The 19,272-nt window shown below is 37.8% G+C and overlaps 2 protein-coding genes across 2 annotated transcripts; one reads left to right on the top strand and one right to left on the bottom strand.

The window, feature by feature from the left end:
• Positions 1–3,135: 3,135 nt before the first annotated feature.
• LOC145463671 (tyrosine-protein kinase Src42A-like) lies at positions 3,136–11,370 on the bottom strand. Its single transcript, XM_081447445.1, has 4 exons — positions 10,826–11,370; positions 9,117–9,396; positions 7,399–8,082; positions 3,136–7,060 (listed from the first exon to the last, which is right to left on the bottom strand). The coding sequence occupies exons 1-4, from the start codon at positions 11,368–11,370 to the stop codon at positions 6,872–6,874; spliced, it is 1,698 nt and encodes a 565-aa protein (XP_081303571.1). The 3' UTR covers positions 3,136–6,871.
• A 185-nt stretch (positions 11,371–11,555) lies between these two features.
• Positions 11,556–19,198, top strand: LOC145463674 (tyrosine-protein kinase STK-like). The gene is made up of 4 exons (XM_081447448.1): positions 11,556–11,950; positions 13,117–13,642; positions 13,900–14,533; positions 15,396–19,198. Exons 1-3 carry the CDS (start codon positions 11,556–11,558, stop codon positions 14,524–14,526), a joined length of 1,548 nt encoding a protein of 515 aa, XP_081303574.1. The 3' UTR covers positions 14,527–14,533; positions 15,396–19,198.
• Positions 19,199–19,272: the final 74 nt, after the last annotated feature.

The following is a 19,272-nucleotide window of genomic DNA, read 5'->3' as shown; positions in this document are numbered from 1 at the left end:
CCCGTATAATCGCACCAATCTCTCTCCTCCCTCTCGATCTATGTGATGTTTGGTTTGTCATACATGATGCGATACTTGCAAAAAGGAACGCTTGGATCGAAGCAAGGGAGGATGCATGGGACATTTAACGGAATGTCTTTGTTTTTCCTGGTAATAATAAGCTTTCTCTGCTATCGAGAAACAGCTGGTGATTCAGGTTTACCGAAAGATAGCAACACGGTAGTTGGAAAACCTCAACTTGGTGAGCAAAATTGCAATTTCCTTTGGATTTCTCGGAGAGTTTCTCTTTTGAGTCGCCCGGCTCAGCTTCTTTTTATTTTATTTGTTTTGGACAAAGTTGACATGAGTATCTAGTTTTCGCAGTAATAAACATTACTATGGAAGAAACGGAGCAGAGCTGGGTACGTAAGAAAGAGAGAGAGAGAGAGAAAAAAAAAAAAACGGGTGGGAGGACACTGTTGAGAGGGGGGGGGGGGGATTGGTGAAGGTGAGGGAGTGAAGGGACTTGATCATGGCCGCATGGTTTATGGAGTGAGGACTGCTGGGGGAGGAATTGGCCATTTTAGTGTATATTTGACTTTTTTTGTCAGGTATATGTGGAGTAAATATTTGATATGTCTGACATGGGGCTTTTTTTTGGGTTGGGGGGGGGGGTAAAATTAAAGAGTTGAAGAATATTTGGGAGCTTAATTATCATATCACTTGGGTATATAGTTTGAGGGTGTTTAATGATGGGTTCATTTAACCCCACCCCCTCTACTAAACAACAATGTGTAGCTCCAGAGAGTATCCACACCTCTCCTGTGGAAGGGATTTTTCTAGGATCCCCCACCACTGGAAATTCCAGTTAGGCTTCATACATTTCTTTAAATATTTTGGTCTTACAGAATCCCACCACCCCCAGGAAATTTCAATCCCTCTTGTGAGAGGAGTATGGATATTTTCTGGAACTGCACAATTGGTTAATAAGCCATTTTTGTGACTCTGTGTTGAAATGAGTCTTCTGGTGAAACCATTCATGTGAAAATGTGTTTGCCCCTCAGGTTCATTTTCATGCAAAACAAACTCATTTTGATGTGGAAGATTTTGCATGGACTCGTTTTGAAACAGAGGCACAAGGTTACTTGGAAATGGCCTATTGACTGATGTGGTCTATGTACACACATAAGAATTACTGTGACTATTCCACAGTCCCAGCCACAACTCCAATGGTGGGGTTGATTTTTTCTGAAACCCTTACACTTAGATATGCCATACTGATGAGTCCTGACCAGGATGAAACAACTGACTGTCCATGGCTGCTTCTCCTTGGGTAATCGGCTGAGCTCATGTGCACAGGTTTTGGTCAAACTGTGTTTAGAAAAGTTTAGTTTGACCAGTGCATTCAGTGGTTTATTCAACAGATTGGGTTGTGTTTCCTGAATTCACTTTCAGCAGAGAGAAACTCCCAGCATTTTAAGTGTTGGAAAGGAGAAATATGTCACACTGACAGAATATCACCTGCCCGTCATTTTTTCCCTTGAATTCCTCCCTGGGGAATTCTAAATGCACTGACCCTGTGAGCACCCCAGCCCCACCACCCCCTACCCCAACCAGGGAAATTTAAATCAGAACTACACTGGCTGTAGCCTACACAGATGCTCTTTGGGCTCATCACATAATCTTCCTCGTTGTGTGTTAGGAGTGTACAATGGCTGCAGCCAAACTTGTATCCAGATCTTTACTTGCAATTATAGCACCCTTTTTGGCCCAGTTCTTATGAATTACTTTAACAAAGCTTTTTTCAATTTCAGATTTGACTCTAGGAATCAGTGTTGGACTTTTTATATTGTTTGTTGGGATGGCAATTTATATTTACAAACCAAGAAAGAGGTCTGTCAGAGGACTTTACACTGCTGTCGACCAACCCATGCCTGTTTGAATAATTCAAGACACAAGACATTGCCCATATTGGCTGAACAGGATGAGATTTCAACTTGGTGTGGGAACTCATGAGGATGCTTTCTTATTGTTACCATTAGGAATACAGAACTGATAAAATATTTATGGCTTGCCTCTCATGATGGCAATGGCAATGATACTTCTGCTAAAGGATGAATTATGTCTGGAGGATACATGTGGTCGTCTTGAACTCTAGCTTGCAGTTAGCCAGTCCAAGTTTCTTCTCAAGTACAAATGCGTCAGCTAGGCAGGGCTGCCATTAAGGGCTGTAATGCATAACACCTCTTACTGCTGAATATGCTTGATTTTTCCTTGATACTACGGGTGAAATTGTCTGTTGATAGAATTCACCCACAAAGTAACAAGTTTGCTACAGGTGTGGAGAACAAGGCTACAGGTGACTCAAACCTTAGTGACAGCCCTGGTTAAGGTGCAATACCAACGTGCAAGTGGTGTCCATTTTAACAGAAGCTGATCAACCAGTGACGCTCATTCCTAAAATGTAAAGATCATCCTTGAAAATTCTCAGCATTCTCCCATTTATCTCAATTCTTTGAACAAATTTTATGATGTCCCCTATATGTTTTCTGTCAGTTCAATATGCTGTCCTCCAAAACTAAGGTTCTTAGTTTTTTGCAGTTTTGTTAAATTTCTGGCAATTCTTACTTGAGTTATCACTTGTGTGTGTATCCAGCATGCTGCGCGATCAACTTCACAGATGGGCTCCTAACAAAGAAACTTAGCACTACACTGGAAGAATTTGAAAATGAAGATTTCACTCCGAAAACGCATCAAATGTTTCTGTCTAGTAAACTATGCCGAAGAAATTTAAAAATGCAACAATCACCTGTTATTTTGGATTTGTGTTTGAGGAAAACTTGGACTGGGAAATCACATGATAATCATGACAACATTGTTGTCGAAAAGCTCCATTTTCAGAGCTTTTCAAAACCCAATGTTTTCAAATTCCTCCACTTTAGAGAGCATTTTTGAAAAGCTCCATTTTCCTGATGGATTGGTGTGGATGGTTGGACAAACTAGAAATGAAGCTGCGTTTTCAAATTTCGTCATAATGTAGATGCTGCCTTATTGAAGAGAATGAGAGTTATCATGACAGATGAAAAGAAAGTACGAGTTGAAACTAGTAACATTTAATGAGCAGGTATTCCAAATAAAATCCAACTCTAACAATGCAACTATTAAAGACTCTTTATTTACAAATCGATATAAAAATAAACTAACAGAAATATTAATTTTCAAAGTATATATAGGTCACTACACAACTATGTATTATGTAAACAATGAATAACTAAGGGTAGCCTTAGCGATTTAACATTGCTGCACTAAAATTGACAAAAAAAAAATTCCATCCACATCAAGACGGAGCAATGTTTTCTTTGCAAAACTCCGAAGGATTTGCTTGGAATGATAAAAAACTGAGTAAATATAAAACATTATTTCATAGTTTTAAGCCCTTTCTGGAAGTGTAGATACCTTGAACGTGTTTCACAGCACAGACGCTTTGCATAAATGGTTCCTAAATTTGAATAACAATACTTTATACATCCTTAGCCTTGTAATTAGTGTTTCTAGACAAATGATTTTTCACATGAATGTGAGGCTTGGGATGTATAAGTATTGTTATTCAAATTTAAATATCATTTATTCTACGGAATGAAGAAAACAGATGAAGACAAAAGTCACTATCTTCCATTTGTGTTTATTAAGTGATTTTTGACTTCTTATACTCTCCATTTTTCCAGAAATAAGTTGGTAACCTTATCTAGAGCTGTCAAGTTGGACACTTAAACCCAAGCAACATCTGTTTGGCAAAACAAGGAGCTAATTACATCTTTTCTTCCAAAATGTGTGACAAATCTGCTGAATTCATCAATCATCGGGTGTGCTACAGGTAGAAATGAGAAATGGAGGGAAAAATGCAAATACTACTAACAGTGGAATAAGGATCAGGAACATCATCCTGCAAAAAACTTTTAATTTGTAATTAGAAATTCTCAAATGTCTGAAAGGTAAGTTGCCATTAATATTTATCAAATCCAGGCATTTCTGATCAACTTTCTTAATTCAGTGGCCAATTTCAGAATCCAGACATCAATGGTTTGTTCTTGTTGCTACCTTGTACTCTGGTTTTCAATTTTAGATGTGTAGGGACAAAATCAAATGTTATTTCAGGTGAGACCGAACTCAATAATTATTCTTCATGAGTACAATGACCTTAGTACATTTCTACGAATCAAAACTAATTTTTTGGCTGACAGAAAAAAACAAAAAACTGAAACAACATTGTTTTGCACTCAAAACAAAAAGAAAGTCATGCTTGGATTTAAGCATCTATTAGTGAGGGAGAAACATGCCAACTCAACAGCTTAGATTGCAGCTATTTATTTAGGTGGGCCACTGTGTTTAACTACCGATTTACTAAATTCTGTTAACCCCCAAAATCAGTTAATCAAACAAAGAAGTCAGAAACTGACCTTTCCAATCCAACATGGATTGTAACATTTACTAATGATTAAGGCTTGGATTATACTATCATATACTATCGAAGGTAACAATATTAATTTTGATTTACATCATCTTGATTGACAGTACCTGTTATATTGTTGCGAAGTAACACATGATGTAATCAACATCCACATGGTACCAAGCTAAAGTGATACCTTTCAAAATGCTTGCTGTCTCCCCTGCAGAGGTTGGGTTGCAGGATTAGGGGGCAGGGGGAGGGGAGAAAAAGGAGAAGGAAGCCATGCAGGGTTGACAGGAGGCAGGTAAAACCATTCCCATCATTCTCTGTATGCTTTCCTTCCACTCTCCTCACCCTCCAGACTGCCAGCCTACATGTTCAAGACAGCACAGAAAAAACCTCTGCAGAGGAGAGACTGAGAGAGACATGCTTGTCTTAACCAGAAGTAGTTAAGCTATTTCTGCCAGTCTGTTAATTTGCAATATTGACATGTAATTGTTAATAACTGTTGTAGGTTACATGTAAAAGAAGACTGATATGACAAGAAAAGTTAGCTATTTACTCATGCTTAACAACATGGTAGTAGACTACTCTTGTTAACCCCCTTGAATTCCCCCATGTTAGATTTTTACCATAAAAAAGATAGATATTATAATTCTAATTTGTACATGTACCCACGTTGCAGTTTTTCTTAACCCTTTCAGCCACAACGTCACCATGTCTACAACAGGTCTACATATCTGTCTCACAGAAATTTCATACAATATAATGGCAAAATTTGGTGTTGCATAAGAACATTTCACTTGATAAATAGTTTGTTATTCCTAGCAGAAAACAAACTTAGTGAAGTTTGAAATAGGCCCCAGGGGTGGATCTAGGGGGAGGGTACAGAGGCTGCACCCCCCTTGAGATAAAACCCTCTTCTCCATATTTGGTTTTAAAATTTGTACACCTCACCAGTCAGTTATGCTATTCCTTAGTGGTGCACCCCTCCTAAGAAAAATCCTGGATCCACCCCTGGGCCCAGATAAAATACATTACCTGCTATTATTTTGGCCCTTACCAGTTATCAGAGCACCAATGCCTATTCGTGTTAAAATTTGTGCACCTCACCAGTCAGTTACGCTATTCCTTAGTGGTGCACCCCTCCTACGAAAAATCCTGGATCTGCCCCTGGGCCCAGATAAAATACATTACATGCTATTATTTTGGCACTTACCAGTTATCAGAGCACAAATGCTAGCTTAGCAGCAAAAACGAAATCATGCAACCAGTCACATTAGAGTTAACCACTTAACATGCATATTCTTTACAAATTATGAAATAACATACTGTGGTTTAAACATGTGTTATTCACATATTTGATTGTAAGCGATTGAATTACATACTAAACTATATGCGCAACAAACAAACTACATCTAGACAATCCTTTTTCTTTGCGCAACTGAATTACAAAACTTCATGGTATCATTGTTCTGAGGTAAATGTCTGAAGTTAAAATTATCCAAAGAAATAAATTGTCACCAAAGGTAACTTTCCAGTATGATCAACACAATCTAAAACGATTTTGATTTACTATTTTCTATTTTCGTTTTAGTATCAAAATGCCAGGGTAAATTTGTCCCTACTATATTAATTTTGCAATTTTGTCAACAATTCATTCAATATTCTCAATGTATTATGTGTTTCATTGTTAACTTTAAACATTTTAACTGTGACATTTGGGCAATTGATCCAAGTGTACTCCATCAAAGATTCAACCTAATTAAATTTTCTACCCTTTTCTTACTCAAATAAGAAAAAAGGCAACTACTTTTTCGTGATTTTAAAATTATTTACTAACCTGTTAGAACAAATCAACCAAGGTTGTCACCACAATGATTTGCATAACAACCTAAAGTTTCAAATATTGTCTTGTTACTGTAATCTAATTTCAATATTACCAGTTCAAAATAAAATTGCAGCTTAACCTAAGGAATGGATGGACCTAAGCTTAACCTAAGGTATGCATGGACATACCTTATAACCTAAACTTCAGAAAGCTTGCTAATTCCTTTAATAATTATTATTGCTTTGTTATTGAGATTCCTAATTAAATTTATCTTGATAACTAATTAAAGGGTTGATTACTTTTTTGAGTGACTGAGAAATATAAAAATTGTTATTAACTCAAAATAATTAATAATTATGTAACCTATTTATCCATGTTGATTAATGATCTGTTAACAGGCCCACACATCAAACAAAGCAGACAAAAAATGATTAAACAGCTTGGTTCATGTATGTTCAAACTTAATAGTTAACTCAACCTGGTACTGTTTAACTGCAAATAAATTTCTTAGCAAATGATAATAATAAAATTTATACACTTACATACACTTTTCTAATGGTGCAAAACTTTAACTGACAAGCCATGTTATCACCTTTTTACCAAGCCAAGAAACACTATTTATCCAGTTCTTTGTATTGCTTTGAATCTGCCAGGTAGAAATCCTCCAGTTGCCATTGAAGGGTTTCAAATGTGGGCCGTTCCTGAGGCTCCTTTTTCCAACAGTCCATCATTATCTCGTACAACTTGTCAGGGCACAGGTTTGGTTTTGGCATTCTGTAGCCACGCTCAACATCTTCAACAACCTAAACCATAAACAATCAAAATGTAGTTTCACTCTGTCTTGATGTTTAGCTGGAAAATGCTATTTTTCTGCGGCTCTAGTCTAATTTGTTACAAATAATGATCAACACGCAAGGTGTTCGTAATCTTCAGATTAAAGAAAGACCTGCCCAGAGGGACAAAGGGATTCCTTCTCTTGTCTAATATCCCCTAGTTTGTGTGGTACACTGAAGACAAATTAACAGGGTTTAGAACTACCTTTTCTAAAGGAAAGGCTGTAAATGTAATTAACTCTCTTTGCACCCCAGTTATATGATAAATACATTATTGAATCATGGTCAGGCACGTTTACTCTGTTTACCTGTCTATTATTCATCCCAGCGTAGGGTACTCGGCCGTAGGTCACCAATTCTGTCAACAGGATTCCAAAAGACCACACATCAGACTTGATGGAAAACTGGTTCTTAAGGCATGCTTCTGGAGCAGTCCATTTTATAGGGAATTTTGCTCCTTCATGGGCTTCATAGATATCCTCATCAATGGCCCGTGACAGACCAAAATCTGCAACTTTAACACTGTTACGATGTCCAACCAGGATGTTTCTTGCTGCCAAATCTCTGTGGACATAGCTGTGTTTTTCTAGAAATGCCATGCCTGCAGCAATTTGGGCAGCCATATCAATCAGATCGTCCATCTTCTTCTGGCGTCCTTCATCACCGCGGAGATATTCAAGTAAGCTTCCATTTGGCATCAGCTCTGTCACAATGTAAATTGGCTCCTCTCTGGAGCAAATTGCATAAAGTTGTACCAGTTTGTCATGAATCAACTTCTTCATGAGCTCAGCCTCTTCCAGGAATGCTGTGGGATTCATTGTGCCAGGCTTCAATGTTTTGATAGCCACAGGGGTGGTGTCATTCCAAACTCCCTCCCAAACCTCACCAAAATTGCCGGATCCAAGACGCTGAATAAGCCTGAGTGAATCACGTTGTATTTCCCATTCATCTACAGTGTTATGTGATAGGCCTATGGTCTGGGGTTTTTCAGTCTGAAAAGGCATAATATTATAATAAAAAAAGTCAATCTGACTATTTCTTGAACACATAGCTACATTTATAGCAGGAGTTTGCTTCTTCTTAAGGCCATACAATGACAGATGATTTAAAAATATGTCACACAAAACATCAAATAAACAGAAAATCTTGCTATAATTGTGCAAAGTTTTTTGGCCACTGAGATCTTGGCTTCCCTGTAGGATTCAATTTTACAAGGAGATAGCAAATGACAAAAATCATTTACAGAAGACAATATTGATTTAAACTCTACTTGGAGTATAAACAAAAAATTGGTAAAGATTAACTTTCAATAGTGGTTGGCCAAAAATTACAAAATGAGACGTGTATATTTTCGATAATTTTCAAACTTAAACACTGTCTAGAGGTAAGTCAAAGTATCCAGAGGGATGGTTGCACAGTTCAGCGCATGTGCAAGCTGAGACGTAACCACCCAATTCCACTGTGTATAATTAACCCAATCAGATGCGAGTAGAATAATGATACCTCACTCGTCTGGTCTAGAATAAAAGCATCGGGCCAAGTAACAAATTCAATGTTCAATTCTAAATTTGCCATTTTCCATCTAACTCTGTTTTATCTTACGTAAAATCTGGACACCAGTCATTATGCTAGCCTTTGTGTAGCCCTGCAGTTACTCAAAGGCTATCATTTTGCAATTGCTTTCACGAAATTAAAGGTCTGTGATTTCTGATATTCATCTTGTTAACAGAAAAATGAAAATGTGTGTTACGCATGGAGTAGGAACATATGAAAGGAACTCTAATGAGAAATCTCCTCTTTATGTCCTTTATTGTCCGGTTTTCACTTCTGACTGTGAAATTTTCAAAGGCAAATTTCCTGCAAGAGTCATTTGCAGGCTTTCAATTGTTTTATACACAATGAAACTGAACGGTTAACATTGGAGCTTGCACATGTGCCGAGCCTTGAAAACGTCCCTTTAACTTTATACTACCGATAGAAATTACACATGAAAGGAATTAATAAGCTTATCTTAAGAGCCACTCACCTTGACACATGCTTTTTTAAGAATATCGCACAATCCATCTGCAGTTCTAGTATAATGCTGAATCAAATCCGACAGTGAGGTGACGGGATTGTTGTGAGCGATAAAGAAATTGCCAGTCTCGGTGGTGCGAATTTTGTAATGCTTCACCATGTCACCATCCTTCACAGACAAGGCATAACCCCCCTTGTCACTGTCACGCACCAAGAATGCTCCATGTTCATTGGGTGGTGTCTTCAATAACTTTTCTGCTTCTGGTCGCTTTATGTCACCAAAATACCAACTACGCAATAAAAGAAGAAAGGGAAATTGAATGAGAACAACGTAAATTACTTTCTGTAACCACCTACGGTATCCACTTCTTCCCTGATTTTTGAATGATTGTACAAAAAGCAGGTAAACTCAGGGTAAATTCAGTTTGGAAAAATTGCTAAGTACTGCAGTCCCATTTAGGCCACTTCCCTGGAGGACACCACCAGTATACCAGTCAGACTTGGAAGCAGCTGAACAAGTATGGTTATGTTTACAACAATGAATTTGGTCTCTGGTCACTTTCATGCTTTCTGTGCATGATTAACTGGTAGAAAGAGCTGATTTGTTCAAGTTAGTCTGCTAACAGACCAATATGGGACTAATTATATGTTGACTGCTTGTAAGTTGGGGACAGTAGAATCTGTTCTTGCACAAGAACTATTTGGAATCAGTCTCACACGGTCTTGCCTGAGATAGAACCAAAAAATTTTATACAATGGTAAAGAATTTAATAGGTGATTATCAGTTGACTATCCTTAATAATGGAAAGAAGTACTCAGTGCTTAGCATTTTAACTTTAGCATGACTGTTAAAACCTAGTTTATGTAAATGATACGTAAAATACTTCTTGTGCACAGTCTCAACAAGGTCAATAATATTATTGTGCAGTTACTGTACATGTGAATCCCTTGACAACCAAGTGGAAATTTGCATAAGTATCAGGAAGAAAGACTGGATGCTGAAATGCCAGTAGATGATGATCCATCTTGTGTTAATCCTTGCTTTGTTTAAACAATTTTCTTTAGGATGTCTTTTATACTCATTTCAGGCAATTTTACTGGGCCTTCCGTGCACATCCATAGCTACCTAAGTTCTACTCAACCTCATCAAGAGAACAATTTGTTTTCACAAGTATGTTAGTTAATATTCCAAAGCATATGGACAATTAGAGATAATTTTCCTCTTTTGTGTAACAAATATGTTTTGCAGACAGTTCTTTTGAATCGCTTAAAGATCTCGTGAGAGAAACAGTCCAAAAATAAAGCATTGTTTCAAGGAAGAACAAGTCGAGGCAACTAAAGCAACAACAATTTCCGGGTGTTTGATCATTGAGACCCCATTACTTGATGAATCATAAATATGTAACGTTATACTTTCTTTCACTTTTTAACCTTCAGTTACTGTAAGTTTGACAGAAATATCCTTTAAAGCAGAACTGAATCAAAGAACTGCCAATTAAAATTGAAATAAAAAGGGCAAAAGACTGAGCAAATTCAAGCTTCAACATGAATTCCAAAAAAGTAAGCTATTTAGGTGACCTCTTGGTCAGTCTAAACAGAGAACACATTCCAAACCACATAACTTTGACTTTCGCGTGTTCGTGCCTCTCTATCTCTCTTTTTAATTACATAAAATAGTCTTGTAATAAAAAAAAAGTATAGGATGTAGAATTGACTTACTCTTCTGCATCCAAAGATTGGACCTCAGCCACATAGTTGCTTGGAATGAAGCCTTCGCGGCCAGTATCTCGAGACCGAGCTTTCCACCAATCGTTTCTTAAAGTCTCGGGGTATACTTCAAGAACCTCACCCTTTTCGAAGCTCAAATCTTCCTCTGTTCGTGCATCATAGTCGTAGAGAGCAACGTAAAGGGGCTTTACAGCACTTGGCGGTGAGCTTGGCGGTTCTGGAACGTATCTGCCCTCTTGATCGGGTTGAACTCCGGTAACATTTACCTCGGGCGTAATTTCTTTCAAACTTGCCGTGGAATTAGGGCCATTTTGCCCGTTCTTAACGTCACCTCTTCCGTCCACATGGGTCTCCTTACCCATGCAGCCTCCCATGGGTAAGAAAGAATCAAGACCAGCACCCAAAAATCTGTATACTTTACAACCTGGTCTCTGTGTGATCTCGAATGTTTCTTCAAGGGACACAGTTCCGGGATTGCGCACTCCCACTATTATCTCTGCCCAGGCCTTCACTCTCGATTCCAGTCGAGGGCACATTGGTGACTAGCTCCCCTCCCAGCCTTGCGCAGCTCACTGATCACCTTCGGTTTCCTCCCTTGGATCAACATTACTTGAAGAGTTATTTCTGCATTTCTACCTAGACTTATACCTTTAGCTCTTAAATTCACTAGTTTCCGAAACGGGGAAAAGTCAGTTTGCGTTTCGCAATTTTTGGAGCAACCATGGGTTGCTGCTGTGGAAAGACGAAGACGAAGAAGAAGTATGAAACTAAGGGTGAGTCTGGCAGAAACTTGCCGCCAAACAACGGCCAAGCGAATGATACGGAAGCCCAGAAACGTGTCTCCGCTCCAGCAGAGAGTGTGAATTTCCACCAGCCGTCTTCTATTATGTCCAGTCATTCGATGATGCAGCCGTCCAAAGGCATAACAGTGTTTGTCGCTCTGTATGATTACGATGCGCGTACCAACGAGGACCTGAGCTTCAGGAAAGCCGAACGTCTTCAAGTAATTGACAACACGGATAGCGACTGGTGGCTGGCCAAGTCTCTAACCACTCACAAAGAAGGCTATATCCCAAGCAATTATGTGGCACCTGAACTAAGTGTGAACGCCCAGGAGTAAGTATTGTAACTTTTTTATTTTCGTATTGTTATGCGCATGAAGCCGGCCAGAAGATTATGATCCCCGACTGATCTTTACACATCCTTTAGCTATACCGGACGTGGATAGTTTTATGATCCGTCGCCCACCAAATTAGCCAGAAAGCTTAACACATTTAAGGAAGCTGTGTTAGATCTCGCAGAGTTTGGTTCTTTCACACATGAATGCATAGTTGCGCAAGTAATAAACCTATTGAATGGTGGTAAAATTTGGATCACTCCATCCCGTGCGCATTCACGAGGGTGAAAGTTTCATTTCCATTTACCATGTGTGATGTTTTGGAAGCGATCCAGGGGTTTTCGTATGAATGCTGGATGTCTCGCGCTCTGAAATTTTTCAGATCTTGTTCCAGCTCACCTGAAACGCAGTTTTACTTCCGGGATAAAACTTGTTGTCATTTGATGGCTTCCATCCCTTTGAGCAGTTTTTGTCATGCAGATAAACTATTGTGTTCTTGGAATTTTAGATTTTTGGCAAACTTTCAGCTCTAGTTTGAGGAAGTGGTTTTGACAAGATGTAATCTAAGTTCTTAAATGTCAAGAATTAATACTTTATTGTTTCTTTATAAAGAAAACTTTTGCCAATAACTAACTGTGTTTTGTATTTTTATCAAATTATGTTTATTAGTTACTTGTCTGGTTGCTACAATGTATGTTGCAAACTGTCTGGTTGGGTCATTTATTTTTTCTTGTGCTGACTGCAATGCAAATCAGCGTTCGATGGCGTTCAAAGTTGTCAATTTGTTTTTTGTCAGCTTTTGTTTCGTCTACACAGCTGTTGTCAGTAGTTAATGACTGCAGCCTGAGCAGATGTCACTTTATGTAGCTTGCAATAATGAAGCAAGTGAAACATTGTGCGCTAGATGAACTGGAAAACTAGTGAAATAATTTTAAAAAAAAACAGTAGTTTACACCCGTTACCTTTCAGAGGTCCTCTGAAATATTCCTTAAGTAGCATCATTGTTTATTCCTCAACTCCAGGAAACATTTAGAGTAATTTTGTAATTCTGTACTAACTCATTCATTTTTTCTAGGTAAGTAGGCTTCATGGTATAAATGTACCAAACAAGTTCTGATGTGGTTGTAGTTGATCGGTTGAATTCACTTATTTTTGTTTTTGGTAGCTGGTTCTTTGGCAAGATAAAACGTGCAGATGCTGAAAAGAAGCTTCTGGCCCCTGGAAGTCCATCTGGCACTTATCTTATCCGTGACTCGGAGACCATGCCTGGTAATTATTCATTGTCCATCAGAGATGGAGATAGTGTCAGACACTACCGTATACGCAAGTTGGACAATGGAGGCTATTATATCACTACGCGGGCACCTTTTGCAAGCCTTTCAGAGCTAGTTGAGCACTACAGTGAGGATGCAGATGGCCTGTGTTGCAAACTGGCTTATCCATGCCGTGCAGAAAAGCCTGTCACTTCTGGCCTCTCTTATAACACTAAAGATGCTTGGGAAATTTCTCGTGAGTCCCTGAGATTGACCAAAAGACTGGGTGCAGGACAGTTTGGTGAAGTGTGGGCTGGAGTCTGGAATGGAACGACACACGTTGCTGTTAAAACACTTAAGACAGGAACCATGTCACCTCAGGCATTTTTAGCAGAAGCGGCAATAATGAAGAAACTGAGACATACAAATCTTATACAGGTAATACATATACCTTATATTAGGGGGCTAAAGAATTTCAAATAGGTGTGTTGGCAAGTGACAAGAATATAACGTAACAGTGGAATCCCAATTTCTTGAACCCTCAATGGATTTCAAGATATTGATGTTTTGGAGTGAGGCAAATCCAAGGAAAACTGTGATAAATGCTGATGAAAGTGCTGAAAAATTACAAAGTTTTCTTTCCATTATCAATTCCCAGACTGCAGAAAATACTTATTATTGTTTTGTCTTCTCAGCTTTATGCAGTTTGCACAAACGAGGAACCGATCTACATTGTAACAGAGTTAATGAAGCATGGAAGCTTGTTAGATTATTTGAAAGGAGACGGCAAGAGTCTGAAATTGCCAGAACTGATTGACATGGGGGCACAGGTGGCGGCTGGTATGGCATACTTAGAAAGGATGAATTACATCCACCGTGATTTAGCAGCAAGAAACATCTTGGTCGGAGATGAAAATGTCTGCAAAGTTGCTGATTTTGGTCTGGCAAGGTTGATCGAAGATGATGAGTATAACCCCCATCAAGGAGCTAAGTTTCCCATAAAATGGACTGCTCCTGAAGCTGCACTGTACAACAAATTCACCATCAAATCAGACGTGTGGTCGTTTGGAATTTTGCTGGTCGAATTGGTAACACATGGTCGTGTTCCTTACCCAGGCATGACAAATGCCGAAGTGTTAGCCCAAGTGGAACGTGGCTACAGAATGCCCAAGCCCATGGATACCCCTGATGCACTCTACGGCATTATGTTGGAATGCTGGAAGAAGAATGAATGGGAAAGACCAACATTTGATTACCTTCAATCCCTGTTGGAAGACTACTTTGTTTCAACAGAGCCTAATTATAAGAAGCTGGATCCATAATCTCTTGGTGAGTTGTAATCTACTTTGCCTGTTTGCCAGTTCTTGTTGAACAAATCTATGGCACTCACAACTTAGTACTAAGTCTCCTTAACTGACTTAACTGCTTTCAAAGATATTGAAATGCTCTTGCAGTGCCAATGAAATTGAATTTTTTTTTCTAGAGCTTCAAGGTAAGTTCCACTAAACTGGGGGCCACCTTTTCACTTATAAGAAAAGCGGTAGACTCTGAATTATGTCAAAACTGTCACTCAGGTGATTTAAGGGTTTGAGACTTTATCTCACTCACTGGCGAGTACAAATCCCCATCCCTGAAATGAACTAGCGAGAGAAGTTCATGTAGCTCAGGAGAAAAAGTACTGGCAGTGGCAGGCAGTTGGATCTACATGTAACAACATCCAGTAGTATAAAGTGGTAAACTCATGGTGGTTATGTGACTTAATGCTTGAGGTAGCCTATGATGGAATAGCATCCTGTCCAGAGAAAATGGCAATCATCCTAGTTGCTGGAACCAAACTGCTGGCACTGTTGGGTCATGTGTCCCTCTATACAGCAGGGCTGTCAACAAGGGCCATAACCCGAAGCACCTGTTACAGCTGAACATGTTTATTAGACCCTTGATATTACAGGTGAATTTGCCTGTAGTTGGTACAGTTCACCTACAAAGTAACAAGTTTGTTACAAGTGGGAAGACCAAGACTACAGGTGACTCAAAACTTAATGACAGCCCTGTACAGGAGATGGCTTTTTTACAGACTTAATTACTTCCTAGTGATAATAAAAACTATGATAGTGGAATACTTTAGTAGTTCTGTGTTGGTGTGCACTGCCATTATTTCCTCACTCTTTGTGTCCTTTTTGTCCATCTGCAGAATGCAAGATCAGTCTTCTACAGAAAATGACAGACAGTAGAGAAGTACCTTCAGAACACTATTTTTACATTGTTGTACTTTTTAGCAAAGTATTCAAATTATAACTCACAATTTCTCAGTGCATGTCACAAGGAATAAGCATTTTAGCTTATAGGAAGAAATTTTATAATAACATTACCCAGAGTGTTAATGACACTAGGCAAACTAAAGAATAATTTATTAGAGTTGCTTCATTCATTAGAAGTGTACTAGCTTTTCTTTCAATGATAAACTGTTTTTGATACAGTAAAATTCAGCTTTGGCAGCAAGGCCTAGAGGACTTGAATGAAGGAAATTGAATGAGTGTGTTTGTTCATTTCCCTTGTTTATACCTCTAGACCTCTCTATCAAGTGGAATTTTAATATATCGCAAAAAGCCTACTGAGGCTCACAACTTACTCATTTTTGCTATTTATTCATTAAATTACAAGTTATGTTGAACCAACAACTGTTGATATGTTCACGGCCTTGTACATCTACTGGCACAAAGAGCAGTGATGATGATGATGATTTCGTGATATGTTCATCTGCACTACTGGGATGAGGATCTTGTCCAGTTCTTATGGACTGGTTACAAGTTTGAACGCTCAAATTTGGTTTGTCATTCATGAATACAGCCTCCTTTTTTTCATGCACTGCTGCTATGGTGATGATTGATTCCATCTTAGTTCACAGGCTAGCTTATGTGTAGTTTGTTGTACATTTTAGCAATTTAACTCCGTTAGTGAAATCTCTGTTTTAATAAACAGGCACATGCCTGACTTTTAGTACAGCATGGAATACATACATGTACTTGTTATGTATCTTGGATTTCAGTATAGATAGGTGTCACTTTCTGGGAGGCTGTCATCAAATATTCTAAGGGACAAGATACCTGGAGCAACCTTAACATTTCACTGCCTAAGAGTCGAAAAATTCCCAAAATGAATAGGGTCATGAGAAATTACTTTTCTGTGTCTTTTATGGAGTAGTAAAACTTAACAATCTCAACGGCAGCATCAAAATTTAGAATCATAGTGGAGGGAAGTGGTTACAGTGACGAATTTAGCAAAAACTGCATAAACATGATCCAAGATAAGTAAGCTTTTAAATGTTTAACTCAAATTTATGGCAATTTAGTGGCATTTGTGGATTATTATTAATTTTGGTGTGCTGTACTGGTATTCTTTTCATTATCTTTATCTTGGACTGTTGATTAGTGGGGCAGTGTTGTTCTACTGCTGGAAATCTCTGCAGCTTTTGCCATATCATTAGAAAGCACCTAAACTGTTTGATTGAAAGCTAGCATTCACCCAAGTTGGATGAAATATTACAAAGGCGACCACGTAGTTTATTGAACTGTGATACTATGAAGTTATTGACTGTAAATACATGTGCGACTACTGAGATGATTGCAATGTAATGTGTGTTTTCTCCCAGTAGCTGAGTTAAAATGCAGCCAGTTTTATTTACCTACCCACCTTGTTTCATGGATTTTGTGTAGTTAGTGGTAGCTGCAGCAGCAAGAGTGACATTTTTGTAGAATTAGGCATAAAAATCCATACTTTAACACCTTGAGTGCTAATAACTCCTTAAGTCCTTTCCTAAATAAACCGATTTATTGAATGTTCATTTGTATACATTGTAAATAATGTCATAAAAGTTTTTTTTTTTCCATTTATTTCCATATGAGGAATAATACCTTGTACACCAATCATTGCTATTTTGTTTAATTGTGTTATTTACAGTAGGAAAATATATTTTTTTTCTTTTTTAATTAACTTCATCAAGTTTTTGTCATAGTGATTTTCTTTTCAATGGCTAAAACAGTCCATGTACAGTACAGTATGTTATAAAATCTATTCTTGATTTTCTGCCATATTCTCAAAACTAAAATCCAATGAAAGTGTACAATGTAGAAGTTAAGTAAGGATAACTGATGTTTTGAATATATGACAGAAATGACTCTATATATATTGTTACTCAGTGGCATAGAGGTCTAGTTTTAAGGTGGCTCCCTATAGTTCTATGATTGCATGCGCGCATGAAACAAATCTGCGTGTGCTCGAAGGAAAACGTAAGTTTTTTTATTATTATTTTTATGACCTCAACATGAGCACAAAAAGCAAAACTGACGGTGAATTTTCTCGCGTTTTCTTCAGTGAATTTTTTTAAAATTTGGCTCGGTTGTAACCACACACACTTCCTATAAAACACCCTGTTTTTGTTAAAATCCGTCAGAGCTAATCTAATATATTTAGAAGAATGACAAATTACAGAATATTGGAAAAACCGTCTGAACAACCTTGACTTTTTACCAATTCAAAATGTCAGGCAATATCATTTCCATGATGTGGCAAAGTATGAAAAAATTTCACCGAAGGAAAGTATAAATATTGAGGAGTTTAGGACAAATTGAGGAATATATCTGCCTGTCATTAGATAAGATGGTAAAGGCCATGGTAAAGGCCGTAATCCAAAAATTGAGAACCAAAAAGTAAGCCTTATTTTAACAGTACCCATACTGGTAAATCTCTACGGGAAAAACTTTAAGACAAATTAACTTAAATTAAGTTTCCTTTTCTAACTTGCGCTCTATGGAGAGGGCGTTCATTAATACTCTAGGGAGCCACCTTAATGTATGCAAAGCACAGATGGCGCATGACTAACATGGTAGGTCAGTTGTTTCTATAATTTTGATGCAAAAGTTATAGGAACAAAATTCTGCCATATAGTGTAAAATTGACATTGAGGTTGTTTACATAGACTATTCATTGCATTATTGATTATTAAATATTTTTTATTCGTAGTAATTTACTTTCCAGTTCCGTTTTTTAAATATAAATCTACTAGCATTCTATATCATGAATACATTTGTCTGAAGGGCTATGCAACTCACTATCCATTTTGTTTTAGTATAAATCTACTAGCGTTCTATCACGCATGCTGTTCACTGATTGGCTACACTACTCACTAGCTATTCTGTTGTAGAGAGTGAGTAGCCCAGCAGTGTGCACTAAGGGCTGCTTCTTTGCATTTTCGAAGTGTCTGTGAAGAGGATTTAGATAAAGTTTTGAAGGTACAGTAGATTTATACTAAAACAATTAGATTATTCGTTCTCGATTTCTATGCGTGATAGTTGACTCAGGCTGCTCACTCGTCAACTATCACGTGATAGAAATCTCAAGCTCCTAATCTAATTGTTTGGTACGGGTGTAGTTAGTGAGTAGCCTAGCAGTGTGTCGTTGTTAACAAATTGGCAGCCGCTTCTTTCCCTTTCTAAGTGTCTGTGAAGAGGATTAAGATAATTTACTAGTTGAGTTAGGAACTACTAGTAGATTTGTAGTATTATTATTCACTCTTGATTACTATGCATGATAGAAATCTCGAGCTCATAATCTTATGCAAGTCTCCAGGGTTGGGTGGGGTTAGTAAATATTTCTTTCTTGTTTAACAAGTTAAAAGCCTTAAATTTGTGTCATCAGAAAAACTGAGATCATGTTTTAGTTAGAAAACTTATTGTCTGTGATTAAACATATTAATGTCTAGTTTGAGAGAGCTTTTTGTATTTTGAGGTAAAATACATTGCAGAATGTAATTGACTTGTCAGTGGTTTTCTCAGTATTTTTGTAAGATTTATTACTAAAATGTAGTTTTTCTGTCAGTAAAATAATGCAGCAAATCATGTAAGTATATTTGTTGCAGTTTAATACCCAAGAATTACTTATTTCTGTCACTTCTCTTGTAATTATTGCAACATACTTTTTTTAGTGAATAAAGTTTAATATACATGTCTGGTGCGGATGTTTTGTTTTCTATTTCATTCAATTTACAAGAGGGGGAGGACCCATCTTCAGAT

This window comes from Orbicella franksi, chromosome 12, assembly GCF_964199315.1.
Source record: "Orbicella franksi chromosome 12, jaOrbFran1.1, whole genome shotgun sequence".
Lineage (NCBI taxonomy): Eukaryota > Metazoa > Cnidaria > Anthozoa > Scleractinia > Merulinidae > Orbicella > Orbicella franksi.
Note: the sequence above shows the minus strand (reverse complement) of the source record. Positions and strands in the feature narration are given on the sequence as shown.

What these genes read in the sequence shown, in the direction of transcription:
- LOC145463674 (XM_081447448.1), top strand. Translation starts at nt 11,556, where the DNA reads ATGGGTTGCTGCTGTGGAAAGACGAAGACGAAGAAGAAGTATGAAACT. An exon ending in CTAAGTGTGAACGCCCAGGA is followed by an intron (nt 11,951 to 13,116) that starts GTAAGTATTGTA and finishes TGTTTTTGGTAG; the next exon opens with CTGGTTCTTTGGCAAGATAA. An exon ending in GACATACAAATCTTATACAG is followed by an intron (nt 13,643 to 13,899) that starts GTAATACATATA and finishes TTGTCTTCTCAG; the next exon opens with CTTTATGCAGTTTGCACAAA.
- LOC145463671 (XM_081447445.1), bottom strand. Translation starts at nt 11,370, where the DNA reads ATGTGCCCTCGACTGGAATCGAGAGTGAAGGCCTGGGCAGAGATAATA. An exon ending in CAATCTTTGGATGCAGAAGA is followed by an intron (nt 9,397 to 10,825) that starts GTAAGTCAATTC and finishes TTTATTGCGTAG; the next exon opens with TTGGTATTTTGGTGACATAA. An exon ending in TTAAAAAAGCATGTGTCAAG is followed by an intron (nt 8,083 to 9,116) that starts GTGAGTGGCTCT and finishes ATGCCTTTTCAG; the next exon opens with ACTGAAAAACCCCAGACCAT.